The sequence below is a fragment of the Carassius gibelio genome, chromosome B1 (assembly GCF_023724105.1).
Source record: "Carassius gibelio isolate Cgi1373 ecotype wild population from Czech Republic chromosome B1, carGib1.2-hapl.c, whole genome shotgun sequence".
NCBI classification, from domain to species: Eukaryota; Metazoa; Chordata; class Actinopteri; order Cypriniformes; family Cyprinidae; genus Carassius; species Carassius gibelio.
The window spans coordinates 32,168,039-32,181,972 of NC_068396.1; the positions used below are offsets into that span (position 1 = coordinate 32,168,039).

Consider the following 13,934-nt stretch of genomic DNA (forward strand, 5'->3'; position numbering starts at 1 on the left):
TCAGTGATGTTTCTGGACAAATTGAGTGTTTCGGGTCTTTCAACATCATACACCCTCATCCAGGCGACCCAGCTGTGGTTGATCAGACCACAGCTTGTGTCCAGTTGGCAAATCTAGCTACCCTTCCTCCATGGATCTCCTCTCTTTAGCCACAGCCATCTTGAGGCTTTCTTTGCTGCTTCGCTGGTGTTGCGGATGGCTCTTCTCCTCCTCCACCCATCCATACCTAACAAACTGAAGGCTCTGGCCAGGGATCAGGCTATAAAGCCCCTGCATCCTACCTCTATTAGCTCTCCATCCGGCTTGTCTGCACTCGCTGACCAGTCCCTCGTACTTGGCAAGCTTCCTCTCAAAGGCCTCTTCCAAGCGGTCTTCCCAGAGGACTGTAAGCTCCAACAGAACTACTTGTTTGGTGGACTCCGACAAGAGTACGATGTTGGGTCTTAAGGTGGTGATCACAACGTGGTTGGGGAACTTGAGTTGCTGCTCCAAGTTCACCAACAGTTGCCAGTCCCTCGCAGTGGCCAAGATACCTGCAGATGTTTTTCCGTCTGGTTTTGGCAGCTCTCCAGCTCTGTCAAAGGCAATGGCTTGCTTGGAGAGTCGGAAGCGCTTTGCCCACTCAACTCCTGTAGCAATGGTTTCCACAATGGCCTTCAGTACCTGGTCATGCCTCCACCTGTACCTTCCCTCTCCCAGTGCCTTTGAGCTGCAACTAAAAATGTGCTCTAGGGTTCCACGCTTAGAGCACAGTGAGCATGCTGGAGACTCAACTTTGAATGAGAAAACTGATCCGCTGTGGCTCTGCCTTCCATAACTCCGCCCATGTCACTTTCCTCTAGATCCCATTCTCCGATCATGTCCAGGCACCCTGTTGCCTCATTCTTACTGTCCTGCAGGTTCTCTCTTCCTCAACCACTGCTCTCACCTCCTCCTGGACTAGGCAGTGCTTATCCTTCCCTTTGATGGTGTCAGTGTGGGGAGTTGAAAAGGAACCCAGTCCAGCCCTGCCTCTTGTTACCACCCCCACCAGCCTCTAGTGTAATCTTGCCTCTGCTTGTTGAACAGCCTCCTCAGTCTTCCACCTTGGACCAGTCCTCACTTCAATCCCAGCTTTTGCTACTTTTGGGTCACTAGAGTCTCTATATAGCAACAATTCCCTAGGTTTTGGAACCTTTAAATCTTCTTCCAAGGACTTAAGCGGCAGTTGCAGTTTGTTTTGCGGTGCCCTTAGAGTGCGATGCAACTTAGACTTTTTTGGAAGCCCCAGCCATCTTCTGAAGTGGCTACTGACCTTCCTCTCTAAGGTTTCCATGGTCGAGACTGGCACTTCATAGGCAAGTAGTGGCCACAGGATTCTGGGAAGAATGCCATGTTGGTACAGCCAAGCTTTGAACTTCCCTTGCATTCCAGACTGATCCACTGTCTTTAGCCATCTGTCCAGCTCAGTCCAGGTTGACTGGATGGGTGCGGAGTCCCTCAAGGTGCTGTCAAACACCTTGCCTAAGCACTTGACAGACTACACTAAACCGGAAATTATCATCCACCTTTCCTCTTCTCAGCACCATTGATCTTGACTTGGCTGGTTTAAAATGCATCCGTGCCCACTCCATTAGTTTTTCGAGACCCTTAACAATCCACCAGCAGTCTGGGACTGATTCTGTGGTGACCGTGAGGTCATCCATAAATTCTGTGATCGGTGACTGGCGAAGAGCTGACTCCTTCTTGGGCCTTTTGCACTCTGGTTCAGCAGACTTTATGAGCATATTCATGGCCAGGGAGAACAGAACTACAGAGATGGTGCATCCCGAGATGATTCCGATTTTTACTTTGTGCCAGCCTGATGTCACTGCTCCTGAAGAAGTTCTCATCCTGAAATTATTGTAGTAATCAGCGATGAGGTCTCTGACTCTGCACGGGACATGATGTTTTGTGAGGGTGAGCTGCACTAGCTTGTGTGGTATTGAGCTATATGCGATAGCCAGATCGAGCCACAGCACTGTCAGATTGCCCTTGTTCTCTCTAGCCTCTCTGATGAGCTGTGTTACCACTCCTGTGTGTTCCAAACACCCAGACATTCCTGAAATTCCACCCATCTGGACTGATGTGTCAATAAACTTATTCTTTGATAGGAAGGTGGTCAGCCTGTTGGAGACTGCACTGAAGAAGATCTTAACTTCAATACACAACAGGGAGATAATGTGGAACTGGTCTATCTTCTTGGAGTTCTCCTCCTTCGGAATCCAGACCCCTTCCGCAACTCTCCACTGTTCAGGGATCCTGCCCCTCATCCAGATAACACGCAGGATTTTCCACAGGCGCAGCAGGAGTTTAGGACAGTTATTGTACACTTTGTATGAAGTGCCGCTTGGTCCTGGAGCGGAACTAGCTCGCGCTTTCCTGACAACCTCTCGAACCTCCTTCAGCTGCAGCTCTGACATGTGGAATTGCACACTTGGCCCAGGAGGGTTTATCAGAGTGCTGCATCACTATCAAACTGGTTCCACAATGAGGTCATGTTAGATGCGGGCCACTTGATAGGCCCCCTCTCAGACTTGATGCTAGAGGGAGTCATTTGCAACACTTGGAGGTTCCGGGCACTGAGGGGTGACTCCGGGCCTGGCTCCTCCTGCGTCTCTGAACACCTGTGCGTTGTGTTGGTCCTGTCCCCACCAGAAACTTCATCCTCCCTTTGTGGATCTTTAGGCCTTGCTTATTCTTGCAGATTTTGCCACATATACACTGCTTTCTCATAGTCATTTGTCCATTGCCTTGTTCTAATACCGTTATATCCATCCAGTTGGGGTGCTCCTCCCCCACTCTCGGGCACCCCTGGGGGTATTTTTTCCATTAGGTTCATCGTAGCTTGTTGTGGGAGTCCCCCTCACAGAAGACACAAAATTAGGTTGCCAGCCCATTCTGGCCCAATTGCCGTCTTTCCGAGCTGTCACCGACTCTCCGTTTGTCACCATGCTTTTCATGGTTGTCAACCAGCCTTTCCTGGTTGTCACTGATTGAATCAGATTAAAGCTGTGCAAATACATCTACTGATGCTACTGGACACATCTTCAGTGATGTTCCTGGACTCATTGAAATAACCCAAATGAATATGAAGTTTGGTATTTCACTTTTCTTTACCTTTTATAAATTTATATATATATATATATATATAAAACTTTATACTCAGAATTCTAAGTAAATACAGCCTGAGTCAGTATTAGAAGATAACTCAAATAGTTAAGAAAACTAACAAATAAAAAACAAATATTAAGCAAGTAAAATAATATATATATATATATATATATATATATATATATATATATATATATATATATATGTGTGTGTGTGTGTGTGTGTGTGTATGTGTGTGTACATATCACATAAATGCTGAGAAACATCACAACTGTTAAATAGCCTATATGTCAGTTTATTGCAAGTTCCCAAAAATATAGAAACACAGGATGCAGCATTGCACATGAGCTGCAGTCTTCTGTTTGTGAAAGAGTTGCTTCATGCATCTTAACAAATCTGTTTCATCGAAATGCTTGTAAAAGTAATGAACTGTCTATATTTCAGGCCTTTTTGCTTTTACTAAAACTGGGTTAGAATAAAAAATCTACAAACGAGAAAAATTCCCTTAACTTGTTTACAATAGAAGTATAAGTTTTTTTCCCCATTTTTTAGACTGCTTTAACTTGTACAAAACGCTATACAAATAAACATGAATTGGAGCAACATTGTATTTGCCTGTTTGCTTTATTTTTGGCATTGGTGTGAATACAGCGAATTCTCATTTTAAAAATTATTTATATCAGATCTTTTTGTGATCAATAACGGTCGTGTGTTCCATAGTAAGTGTTGTTCCGACGCGGATTCAACAGAAAGGAGTTTTTAACGGTCTGCTGTTGCTGTAGCCGCTTAAGGCTGGTTCACACGGCAGGATAATTGGGCCGATTTTAGCCCCGATTCAGCCCTTCCGACAATCTTAGGATGCTCCGATTATCGTAAAATAATCTGATCAAATATTCCTGCCGTGTGTGGTGTGTTAAGACTAATCTCCTCTGCTCGGAAGAATGTCGGGACCGCTCCGATCTCAAATCGGGGATATCCAACATGTTGGATTTATTTTGCCCGATTTCTTCTCGTGTGTGGTGTCCCCCGAGGACAAACAATCACGCAGCCTGTGGACTGTGGCGTGTAGCCAATCAGAAAGCGAGGTGACGAGGCAGTGATAGTACCGGGAAACAAAATCAAAACAGCCGGCGTATATAATATAACAAATACAAATAAAGTCGATGGGCATAACTACATCCACAACTGCAGTCCACCAGAGTACATGGAAACTAATATATGAACGTTTATTTCAACGGTTATTAATCTGTGTAGTACGTAACAACATTTCTATGAGATAAAACAACAACTTATCTCCATATCATGATATAGCAAGTATAGTCCATGCTCGCGTCGTCTCCACCTCTTTGACCATCGCCTTTTCTTATTTTTCTTATGTTTTTTTTTTCCCGTTAAAAACAAAGCACAAACTATGGCCACTGCATCCTCTTTGTCCGCCATGATTGTTTACTCTAAAGTCACGTTTGATCTCGAGGGATTTTGCGAGATTTCCCGTCTGACCTGGGAATGCTCGGGAGTCAAATCGGTTCGTGTGTGATGTGTTGATATTGCCGTGTGGCTGCACACCACACACGGAGCGACCAAAACTGTTAGACCCGTGATTTTTTATCGCCGTGTGTGGGGTCTCTCAGGTTTGGAAAATCTGCCGACAATTTTAAAATCGTCCCGTGTGAACCAGGCCTTAGGCGCTGTCCGTGGTACTGATCGCTCGCTCATCAACTGTGACACGTGCGTGGAACCTTCAGAGGTATGTTCCAAAATACAAACATTCTTCATATATGCACAGTAAATTCCCGAGTGTTAAATTAACACTGCTCGGAGCATATATGGTCCCAGTGTGAAAGTAACACTGAAGCAGTGTTTAATTTAATGAGATAATTAAGTGATTAAGTGCTGATTGAGCATTAGTGATTAACAGCTGTTGTTAACAAACAGAATCGCTGAAGAAAAGAGAAACACAATAACTACTTCAACTGATTTCAGACAAAGCCTTAAATAAAATCAACTGAATTAAAAGACATTATATCTCTCAAGATCTCAGCAGAAGATGATTAACCATCTCCACAAACAGCATCACCAGATTCATGCATTACTGACCAGTTAGACTTTCTAAAACAGAAGTTCTTTCCTGAAAATTAATGTTTATATGTGTCATGGACTACGCTCCATTCAGCTTAAACACAATTAAGCTGAATGATGTTTTTTTTTCTTCAACTTACCATTTTTGTGAATAGTGTTTGCTTTAGTTGACTTTTGTAAATATGAGTTTCTCTTTGGCTAGCTCAGTTGTGTGTAATAAACACATATGTGATAGCAAGGAATTTATGATAAAGTCATGTCTCTGAATCCATTTTACCTATAACCGTAGCACTTTTATGATTTCTATGTTATTGCAGATATTAGATAACAATGTGGAAAACCCTTCATGAACAATTTTAATAAATATGGCTTGTAAAGTGGCTTTGATTCTGGCGCTCATAGACATGTGGAATCAGCTCGTGAATCTCAGCAATGGTGACAAATATTTAGATAATTTTTATGTGATTTTTGAATGTAGCAAATCAAGGCATTAAAAAAAATCACAAAAGATAAAAATAAAATAAATTAGTAAAAATAAAATACTAAGAAAACGCAGCTGTATGATTCAGTGAATCTGGATACAGCATGATAGTTATGTCACTACCAAATAAATAGCCAATATAATCTGAAAAAAATCTTTTTCTTATCATAACCAATATGTTTCATAAACACAATTACAGCAACCATAAAAAAAAAAAAACTATTATTAAAAACACAACAAGGGTCAAAAGCCCAACTAAAGCAAACGCTTATCTCAACAAAGGTGACGTCAAATTGTGTTATTTTCAATAAACATTAACATCTAAATCTCTGTTAATTCTTAATAAGACATTTTTAGATGCATGACAAACAATTCAAACTGGTTAGTGATGTGTGAAGCTGGTGATGCTGTTTGTGGAGATGATTAATCATCTTCTGCTGAGATCTTGAGAGATTTAATGTCTCCTTTTATTTTAGTTGATTTCATCTAAGATGTAAGATGTCTTTGCATTGTGAAAGCAGCCTTACAGTTAACCACATTCACTCGTTTTATTTGAATTATAATATAAGGTGTACGATTAACAGTGAATGATCAATTATTAAATCCTCCTGATTTTTGCTTATTACTCTATATTTGTGTGAAATAGCTGGGCTATTTGTTGAATGAGTATTGATGACTGTTTTAGAGGAAGTCAACGCTGTTAAGAAGCCAGTTCTCACGTGTGCATGTTGCACTTTTCTCATGACTCTTACAAAACCAGCATATAACCGTAAAAAGAAAGAAGAAGAGGAAGGAGAGCTATTTTCTGCAGTGCCATGCGAATGTCACACTGACTTATGTTTCCATAATTTTTCAGTGAACTTGCATGTAAAAAACCTCTTCAGTTCACCCCCCTCTGTCTGATTGAATGCATCAGTGCAGATGTGATGAGGTTTGATTGACTCATCAGGGACGACTGAGTATCTTCTAGTGTCCTGTGACAAGAAGTGTCTTAAACTCAGATAGAGGAAGTGAGGAGAGACAGGATGTCTGAAAATAATTGCATACAGTACATCAACTGTCATTGTTATATGACAATTCAGTCCCTGCAGATCAAGGCAAGGTAGGGACAACTATATTTTCACAATGTAAATACATATTTTTATACAGTTTTTATATAGTTAGATTTTTAAATATTACATTTAAATAAGCAAATACACTTAAGTCTGCTGCACTGTAAAACCCGACAAGTAAACTTAACTCAAACCGTTTGAGTAAACAGATTGCCTTGATTTAAACCCTGTAAGTTTAAAACGTTGCATTCCAGTAATTAAGTGATTAACTAAGTGCTGATTGAGAATTAGTGATGAACAGCTGCTGTTAACAAACAGAATCACTGAAGAAAAGAGAAACACAAGAACTACTACAACTGACTTCAGACACAGCCTTAGATGAAATCAACTGAAATAAAATACATGAAATCTCTCAAGATCTGATTAAACAACCCCACAAACAGCATCACCAGCTCCACTTATTAATAACCAGACTGACTTTATTTCTGTCAGACGTCTACAGAAGATCTTATTGAGAATGAACTAAGGTTTAGATGTTGATTTATTGTTTCATTTGAAGTAACCATGTTAGAGATCAGTGTCTGCTTTAGTTGGGCTCTTGACCCTTGATTTCTGTCTTAGTCTTTTCTCTGGCTGTTATAACCATGTGTTTCTAAAACACATTTGTTGTAACTCAATAGACCAGAAGAAATGCCATCAAGTGTTAACCTGTACCTAGATGTAGGTTGTTATACTTTATATTGGTGATGATAATCATCAATTATTGAACTGCTGGGAGTCTAATCTCTGATGCAATATGTGTTGTGTAATTTGATTATAGTAAATGATTCTTAGAGCCAGTGGTTCTGTAATAATCGGTTAATACAAAGACTTTCCAAACAGTGTGGTCTTCTATGGTGTCAATTTGTCACACACAGACATCAATAATCAGAATATGAACCTCAACAATGGTGACCATAAAAAAAAAAAATGCTGCAGAGCATGCTGGGAGCCATGGATGAGTTTTGTAATACAATAGTACCCAGAATGCATTGCAGCATGTTTTTTTGTCACCATTGTTGAGGTTCATATTCTGATTATTGATGTCTGTGTTTGACCAGTTACTGGCATAGAAGACAAATGTATGTGTACAAAATGTTTATGAAATCATTTTTATATTAACTGATTATCACAGAATCACTGGCTCTTAGTGTCACTTTTATTAGGTCCACTTCTACTAATTACATAACATCTACTTCATCAGAGATTAGACTCCGTACAGATCAATAATTGTGAATAATAATGAATAATCATCACCTATATAAAGCAAAACAACCTACACCTAAGTACAGGTTAACACCTGATCGCATTTCTTCTGGACTTTTGGATTACAACAAACATGTTTTAGAAACACATGGTTATAACAGCCAGAGAAAAGACTAAGACAGAAATCAAGGGTCAAGAGCCCAACTAAAGCAAACACTGATCTCTAACATGGTTACTTCAAATGAAACAATAAATCAACATCTAAACCTTAGTTCATTCTCAATAAGATCTTCTGTAGACGTCTGACAGAAATAAAGTCAGTCTGGTTATTAATAAGTGGAGCTGGTGATGCTGTTTGTGGGGTTGTTTAATCAGATCTTGAGAGATTTCATGTATTTTATTTCAGTTGATTTCATCTAAGTCTGTGTCTGAAGTCAGTTGTAGTAGTTCTTGTGTTTCTCTTTTCTTCAGTGATTCTGTTTGTTAACAGCAGCTGTTCATCACTAATTCTCAATTATCACTCAGTTAATCACTTAATTGCAATGTATATCTTCTTTTAATGAACTCAACTGAATTAAGTTCAGAGTACTCATAACTGTTAGTTTTTTCAACTTAAATGGTTTAAGGCAATCAGTTTCCTCAAACGGTTTGAGTTAACATAACTTAAGGATATCTGTTTACTCAAACGATTTGAGTTAAGTTAACTTGTCGGGTTTTACAGTGTGCGCATTAGTGTCATTTTAACACTCTTCCTAATGTTTTCCAGAATGTTCAGCCTATTCTCTTTGATTTCTCTGATCATGATTCCCGGTGAGTCTCAAAATCTTATTTTCATACATATGAAGAAATCCATGACTGTCGTTGAGTATGATTGTCTGTATAGTGTGTTAAATTACTTTGATGTTTACGGTGGAAAAGTATTGCTCATATATTGTGGTTTTTCAGTTCTGCAAAATGAACACAGACACCATCAATACTGTGTATTATGCCTATAGTGACAGATCAAATTAAACACTTCCAGGAAAAACTGGCTAGTGCTGTCCTTTTTTGTTATTGACTTGGTGGCATGTTAGAAAGGCATACAGAGAGCAGAACTATGACTGAGATATTGATGCTATTATACTTTGTCTTCTGTCTGGTTACAATGAGAAAAACTGAAGAGTTAAGACATATTTAACAAAAACTATAAACACAATCACAGCAGACATTGAGGTAAAGTTGAGCACATCTTACTTTAGATCTTCTGTCTTGTTGAGAAAAGTAAAAACACAGTTACACAGAATGGAATAAATTCCCTGTATTTGTCTGTGTCATATTTTCCAGTGATCTGGAGCCAGGACTGGCAGGTTCAGTACTCGAGTATGATGAAATGTGCCCTAAAGGGTTCAAATACACATCTATCAGGCAGTTATAAACACCCAAATCATCTCACAGTGATAAAGACATTCTGGATTGTAAACCCAGTTAAAGGTGAAGAAACCATCAATCTGGTGGATCATCCAGATTACAAAGGCAGAGTTCAGTATTCCCAGAATAAAGACGGAATATTCTTTCTCAGTCTCAGTAATGTGACACATAAGGATGAAGGAATGTACTGCCTCAGAATCGTGGCAAAAGAAGACAAATATCTGTTTTTTCCTGGGATTGATCTTAAAGTGACCGGTACAGTCAAACTAAAATTACACTAATATTACACTCACATATCTGATTTTACTCTGTTCTTTCGTACACATATGAATATATGTTTTCTCCATGATTTCAGAGCTCAGAGTGGAGATTCCTGAAGAGGCCTTAGAGGGAAAATCATCGATTTTATTTTGTAAAACCACCTGTAACCTTTCAGATAAAACAAACTTCACCTGGTATAAAAACAGCAAGCGTTTATCAGAGTCGAATGTCTCGGACCAGCTGTTGCTGCCGTCTGTGAGCACTGATGATACGGGGAACTACAGCTGTGCAGTAACAGATCAGAAACACCTGTCGTCTCCTGCCGTCACTCTCAGCGTCAGATGTACGTCGAGACTTGATCTTCATTAGCAGCAGTCAGTCCAGACTGATCAAAAGATGCACTGTTAGACGTAATGTTTTGAATTTTTCAGATCCTCCAAAGAGTGTCTCAGTGTCCATCAGTCCGTCTGAAATAGTGGAGGGAGATTCAGTGACTCTGATCTGCAGCAGTGACTCAAACCCTCCTGCTCTGAACTTCAGCTGGTTTAAGGAGAATCAAAGCTCCTCTGTTGGATCTGGACAGAGTTTCATCATCTCCAGCTTTAACTCCAGTCACAGCGGACGCTACTATTGTGAGGCTCAGAATAAATATGGATCTCAGAGATCAGCGTCTGTTTCTTTAACATCTGCAGGTATTAATATGATACTGTAGGCTCTTTCTGAGCTCTGCTTTTATCATGAGCATCATGTGAAATGATGTTTCTCTTCACTCAGGTGACCAGAAAGCCGTTCTGTATGCAGCTGCTGCAATCGGGGCAATGCTCATCTGCATCTGTATATTTATTGTAGTAAAAAAAAACATCAGGTAAGAAAAAACTGCTGTCATTTTTTTTCTTTTTGCAGTGGAAAAACCTGAAAAACACCATAAAACATCATGAAGGTAGTTTATGTGACTCGTATGCTATAGCCAGATATTTAACTCATTCATTTTGTAGAATACAATCTCATTCTTCACCTTGCATTTTGAACAATAGCATATAACAACATTTTCTTTAGGTCCCTCCCTCTAAGCATTCATATGACTAGTGTGATCATATTTTTGTAGTTGTTGTTTTACAACAAAGTTACTATTTTAGGCTTTCTACCAAACTTCACATTTAGGTCAATCTGCTACTCGCTGTTTCTTTGTAACTGTTTGTAAAGTCAACTAGAAATGTCTGCATGAAAATTGTTTCTACACCACATCAGTTTCTGTGTAATCTTTGCTTTCTATGACACGGATACGGTATGTGTCATTTTTCTTCTCTCCGGCAGGAAAACAGGAGATGCTGGTGGCCAGAGTGGTGTTTCAAAACAGGCAAGTCCAGAACAGCATCTATTCCAGCACATTATCATGTAATTGAGATCACAGTGGAATCATCCGGACTGTGTGTGTGTATTCAGGAAGAAAACAACAGCACAGCCGTGACTGATCAGACCAGCGCAAAACCTCCAAAACCAGCCGATCTGAATGAGTCAGTGTACGCCAGCATCACTCACAGCAGACCCAGAGAACAGCAGAGAGCTGGAGATGAAGACGAGGTTCAGTACGCCACCGTCCAGCACCACAGAAACACCAGAAACACGACTGCAGAGGACGGATGTCAGAATGGAAACAGTGTTTCTGCCGGGTGAGACACACTCCTTCATATAGCATCACTATGGTTTAAGATGCAAACAAACACAAACTCTCCAGCTTTCTTAAGAAAATGAGGCAGAGCTAGCTTAGAGGAATGAGGATTTATGGGTGCACTACATTCATCTGGTTAATCTTGTTTTGTCTTTTTTATTCTTATCAAACAGATCAAATACTGAGAAGGCGGATGATTCCAATGTGATCTACAGTAGCATCAAATCTTCATGAAGAACCGGAGCGTCTGGTCACATCACTGAACATGCTCATACATTTGCATACACTGAAGTCGGCATGAAATAGAAGTTGCGACCGAAAAAAGCGATTCCGCTTAACAAATGAGACTTTATTTTATACATCAAATAGGCCTACATTTGGACGGATCGATCACAGTAAGATGCATTAAGAAAATAAACGGTGAATTAAAATTTGGACTTTTTGTTGAAATGTGCTTTTGGCCATGTGAAGTGACTTTAAATACACAACACTTGTGTGAGAAACAGGACATGAAACTATAAGAGCTGTGAGCAAACATATGAAAAACTTCCATTTCTGAATGGAGGAGAGGTTTCGTTACGCTGAATAAATGGCTTTTGTGAGGAGACAAGCTTAACATTTTCTTGTCGGCTAATCTTTGCCATTAAATGTTTGTTTCTCTCAAATATTTTAACACAAGCCTTTAAAAATAGTGAATCGGGTGCTGTATTTATTTGCCTTTAAAGGATGCATTTGTTTATGTTAATACTACTGTAAATTTAGAAGAGTTAAATGTGTAGAAAGAATTGAGTAAACAATAAAATAATGTATATTGTGTGTTTGGTGAATGGTGGTTTGATCAATATTGTTTATCCTGTACATAATTACGAGTGAAACTCTTTAAACCATTGCTTCTCAATCAGGTGCCGCAGAGATCCTCCAGGCCTGTGGTAAGTGTGCAGTCAGGTCAAAGGTGACTACTTTAGCGCTGTTTTTGCACCCCACTCGGGTGCTGGATGCTATCGCAGCTTGGGGCTGAAAAATCTGAAAAATCACAGTTCAGTCATAAATTAAATTATATTAAATTACTATGGATAACGTTACAGGCAAAACTGTGGCAGCAACCAGCTATGTTCATGATTTTGACACCTGAAGTAAACATTGTCAAAAGTTATCAACCAATCACATTTGTAATTACTATATATATATATAAATTTCTGATTTAAGACTATTTAGATATGGGTTAGTTGCACTATTCCCCATGTAGTGAAATGTTCATATTTGCAATAACATTATTACATTATATTCTAGTGATATGAGAGATATATGTAATTACATTGACTGCAAATGTATTAAACAACATACATAATATACTGTAAAATGTAAACGTCAGATTTACCAAATGATAAAAAGTTAATTTAACTAAAATATTTATGAACCTCCATAGAAAAAAAATAATGCAAAGTCATACATTGATAACGAGAGTAAATACTGAACTGAACTGTATTAATGTGTGTTTGCACAAGAGAGATCGTTTAGTTTAATGTAGTTTGGTTGTTCACCATTGTGCTGGAGAGTAGAGCCTGTGCTTCAGTCAATGATGAGCCACAAATTCTGATCTTCTGCTGCTTTATATAAAGATGCTGATACAGTAGTGATCTCTGTGTTAAGTACTTCAGCACATACATGTGTGTTATAGCTGACAATGAGCTGCAGTGATTTGAGTAAAAGTCATGCATTTAGTTGCTTTACTACTACACATTAAGTGTTTGCATTTTTATCTAAAGAAATATTCCTTCTCAGTGGACTTAAATGAAAGATGTTCATAGTACTAACATCGTAGGAATGCTAGCTTTTAAACTCGAACTGTTTGAAGCAGTGAGAGTGGAGTTAATTTCCATGGTAGAGTTTACGGTAAAATACTGTAAAAGTGGTTTTACCAAGAGAGGTAAATTAATGGTTGAAAGCTGTAAATTAACAGTACTTTACTGGCACCCCTGCTGGCAGTAAATTACTGTAATTTAACGGCACAATTTTTTTACAGTGTATATTTACATTTGTTGTTTATTTGAGGAGTTGTTACTTATTATTGCCATCATACCAAGAAATAATTGCCATGATTTTAAATTCAGTTAAGCTAACTACAGTATCTGACACATTATGACATACCATTAATGTTTTATATAAAGTCTTTAGGGCCATCGGCTATAATATGTTGTTTTTAGATAAATTGCTCAGAGACCAACCAGTTGGACAGAGGTTATGTGCCAATCATCCAAGTACCCAATTCCTGGCCATTTCTATTTCATTAACATTGCTAAATATTACACTTAAAGAAACTTAAATATTAAACTGGAAAGAAATTAAAGATCCATCTTTGATTGTCCAAATAATTCCAGCAGGAATCGATTTTCCACTTCACGCAAAATGTGCATTTAGGCGTTAAGAAAGAAAACACGCTCTAATGAAATGAAACATTCCTCAAATTATTCCAGTAACATTTATTTTAACATAGTTTAAATTATCAGTAAAATGTAGACTGTAAACTGTGATCACCCCCCTGTGGTCCACTATAACCTGCACGTTTATGGCCGGGAATCCCTTTCGCGATATGTCCGCCTGATCAATC

The 13,934-nt window shown here is 39.0% G+C and overlaps 3 protein-coding genes across 4 annotated transcripts; 1 reads left to right on the forward strand and 2 right to left on the reverse strand.

The window, feature by feature from the left end:
* Window positions 1-117: 117 nt before the first annotated feature.
* On the reverse strand, window positions 118-828 carry LOC127948384 (uncharacterized; the record flags this gene model as incomplete). Its single annotated transcript, XM_052544813.1, has 1 exon — window positions 118-828. A coding segment is annotated over one exon (711 nt), but the record flags the coding sequence as incomplete, so codon positions are not given.
* LOC127949523 (uncharacterized) lies at window positions 822-2,590 on the reverse strand. Its single transcript, XM_052546972.1, has one exon. It carries the CDS (start codon window positions 2,439-2,441, stop codon window positions 1,491-1,493), a length of 951 nt encoding a protein of 316 aa, XP_052402932.1. The 5' UTR covers window positions 2,442-2,590; the 3' UTR covers window positions 822-1,490.
* A 3,589-nt stretch (window positions 2,591-6,179) lies between these two features.
* LOC127949485 (B-cell receptor CD22) lies at window positions 6,180-12,181 on the forward strand. 2 transcript variants are annotated; one of them, XM_052546834.1, is made up of 9 exons: window positions 6,180-6,794; window positions 8,756-8,799; window positions 9,313-9,651; window positions 9,752-10,000; window positions 10,089-10,349; window positions 10,432-10,521; window positions 10,968-11,018; window positions 11,105-11,327; window positions 11,500-12,181. In XM_052546834.1, exons 1-9 carry the CDS (start codon window positions 6,718-6,720, stop codon window positions 11,558-11,560), a joined length of 1,395 nt encoding a protein of 464 aa, XP_052402794.1. In that variant the 5' UTR covers window positions 6,180-6,717; the 3' UTR covers window positions 11,561-12,181. The 2 variants fall into 2 exon arrangements, with proteins under 2 accessions (XP_052402794.1, XP_052402795.1); XM_052546835.1 differs by having other exon boundaries at window positions 6,182-6,794; window positions 10,432-10,522; window positions 10,972-11,018; window positions 11,500-12,179.
* Window positions 12,182-13,934: the final 1,753 nt, after the last annotated feature.

Bases quoted from the DNA above. Each gene is read 5' to 3' on its own strand.
- LOC127949523 (XM_052546972.1), bottom strand. From the start codon at position 2,441: ATGTCAGAGCTGCAGCTGAAGGAGGTTCGAGAGGTTGTCAGGAAAGCG.
- LOC127949485 (XM_052546834.1), top strand. From the start codon at position 6,718: ATGTCTGAAAATAATTGCATACAGTACATCAACTGTCATTGTTATATG. The intron at 6,795-8,755 runs GTAGGGACAACT...AATGTTTTCCAG, and splicing joins TCCCTGCAGATCAAGGCAAG to AATGTTCAGCCTATTCTCTT. The intron at 9,652-9,751 runs GTACAGTCAAAC...CCATGATTTCAG, and splicing joins GATTGATCTTAAAGTGACCG to AGCTCAGAGTGGAGATTCCT.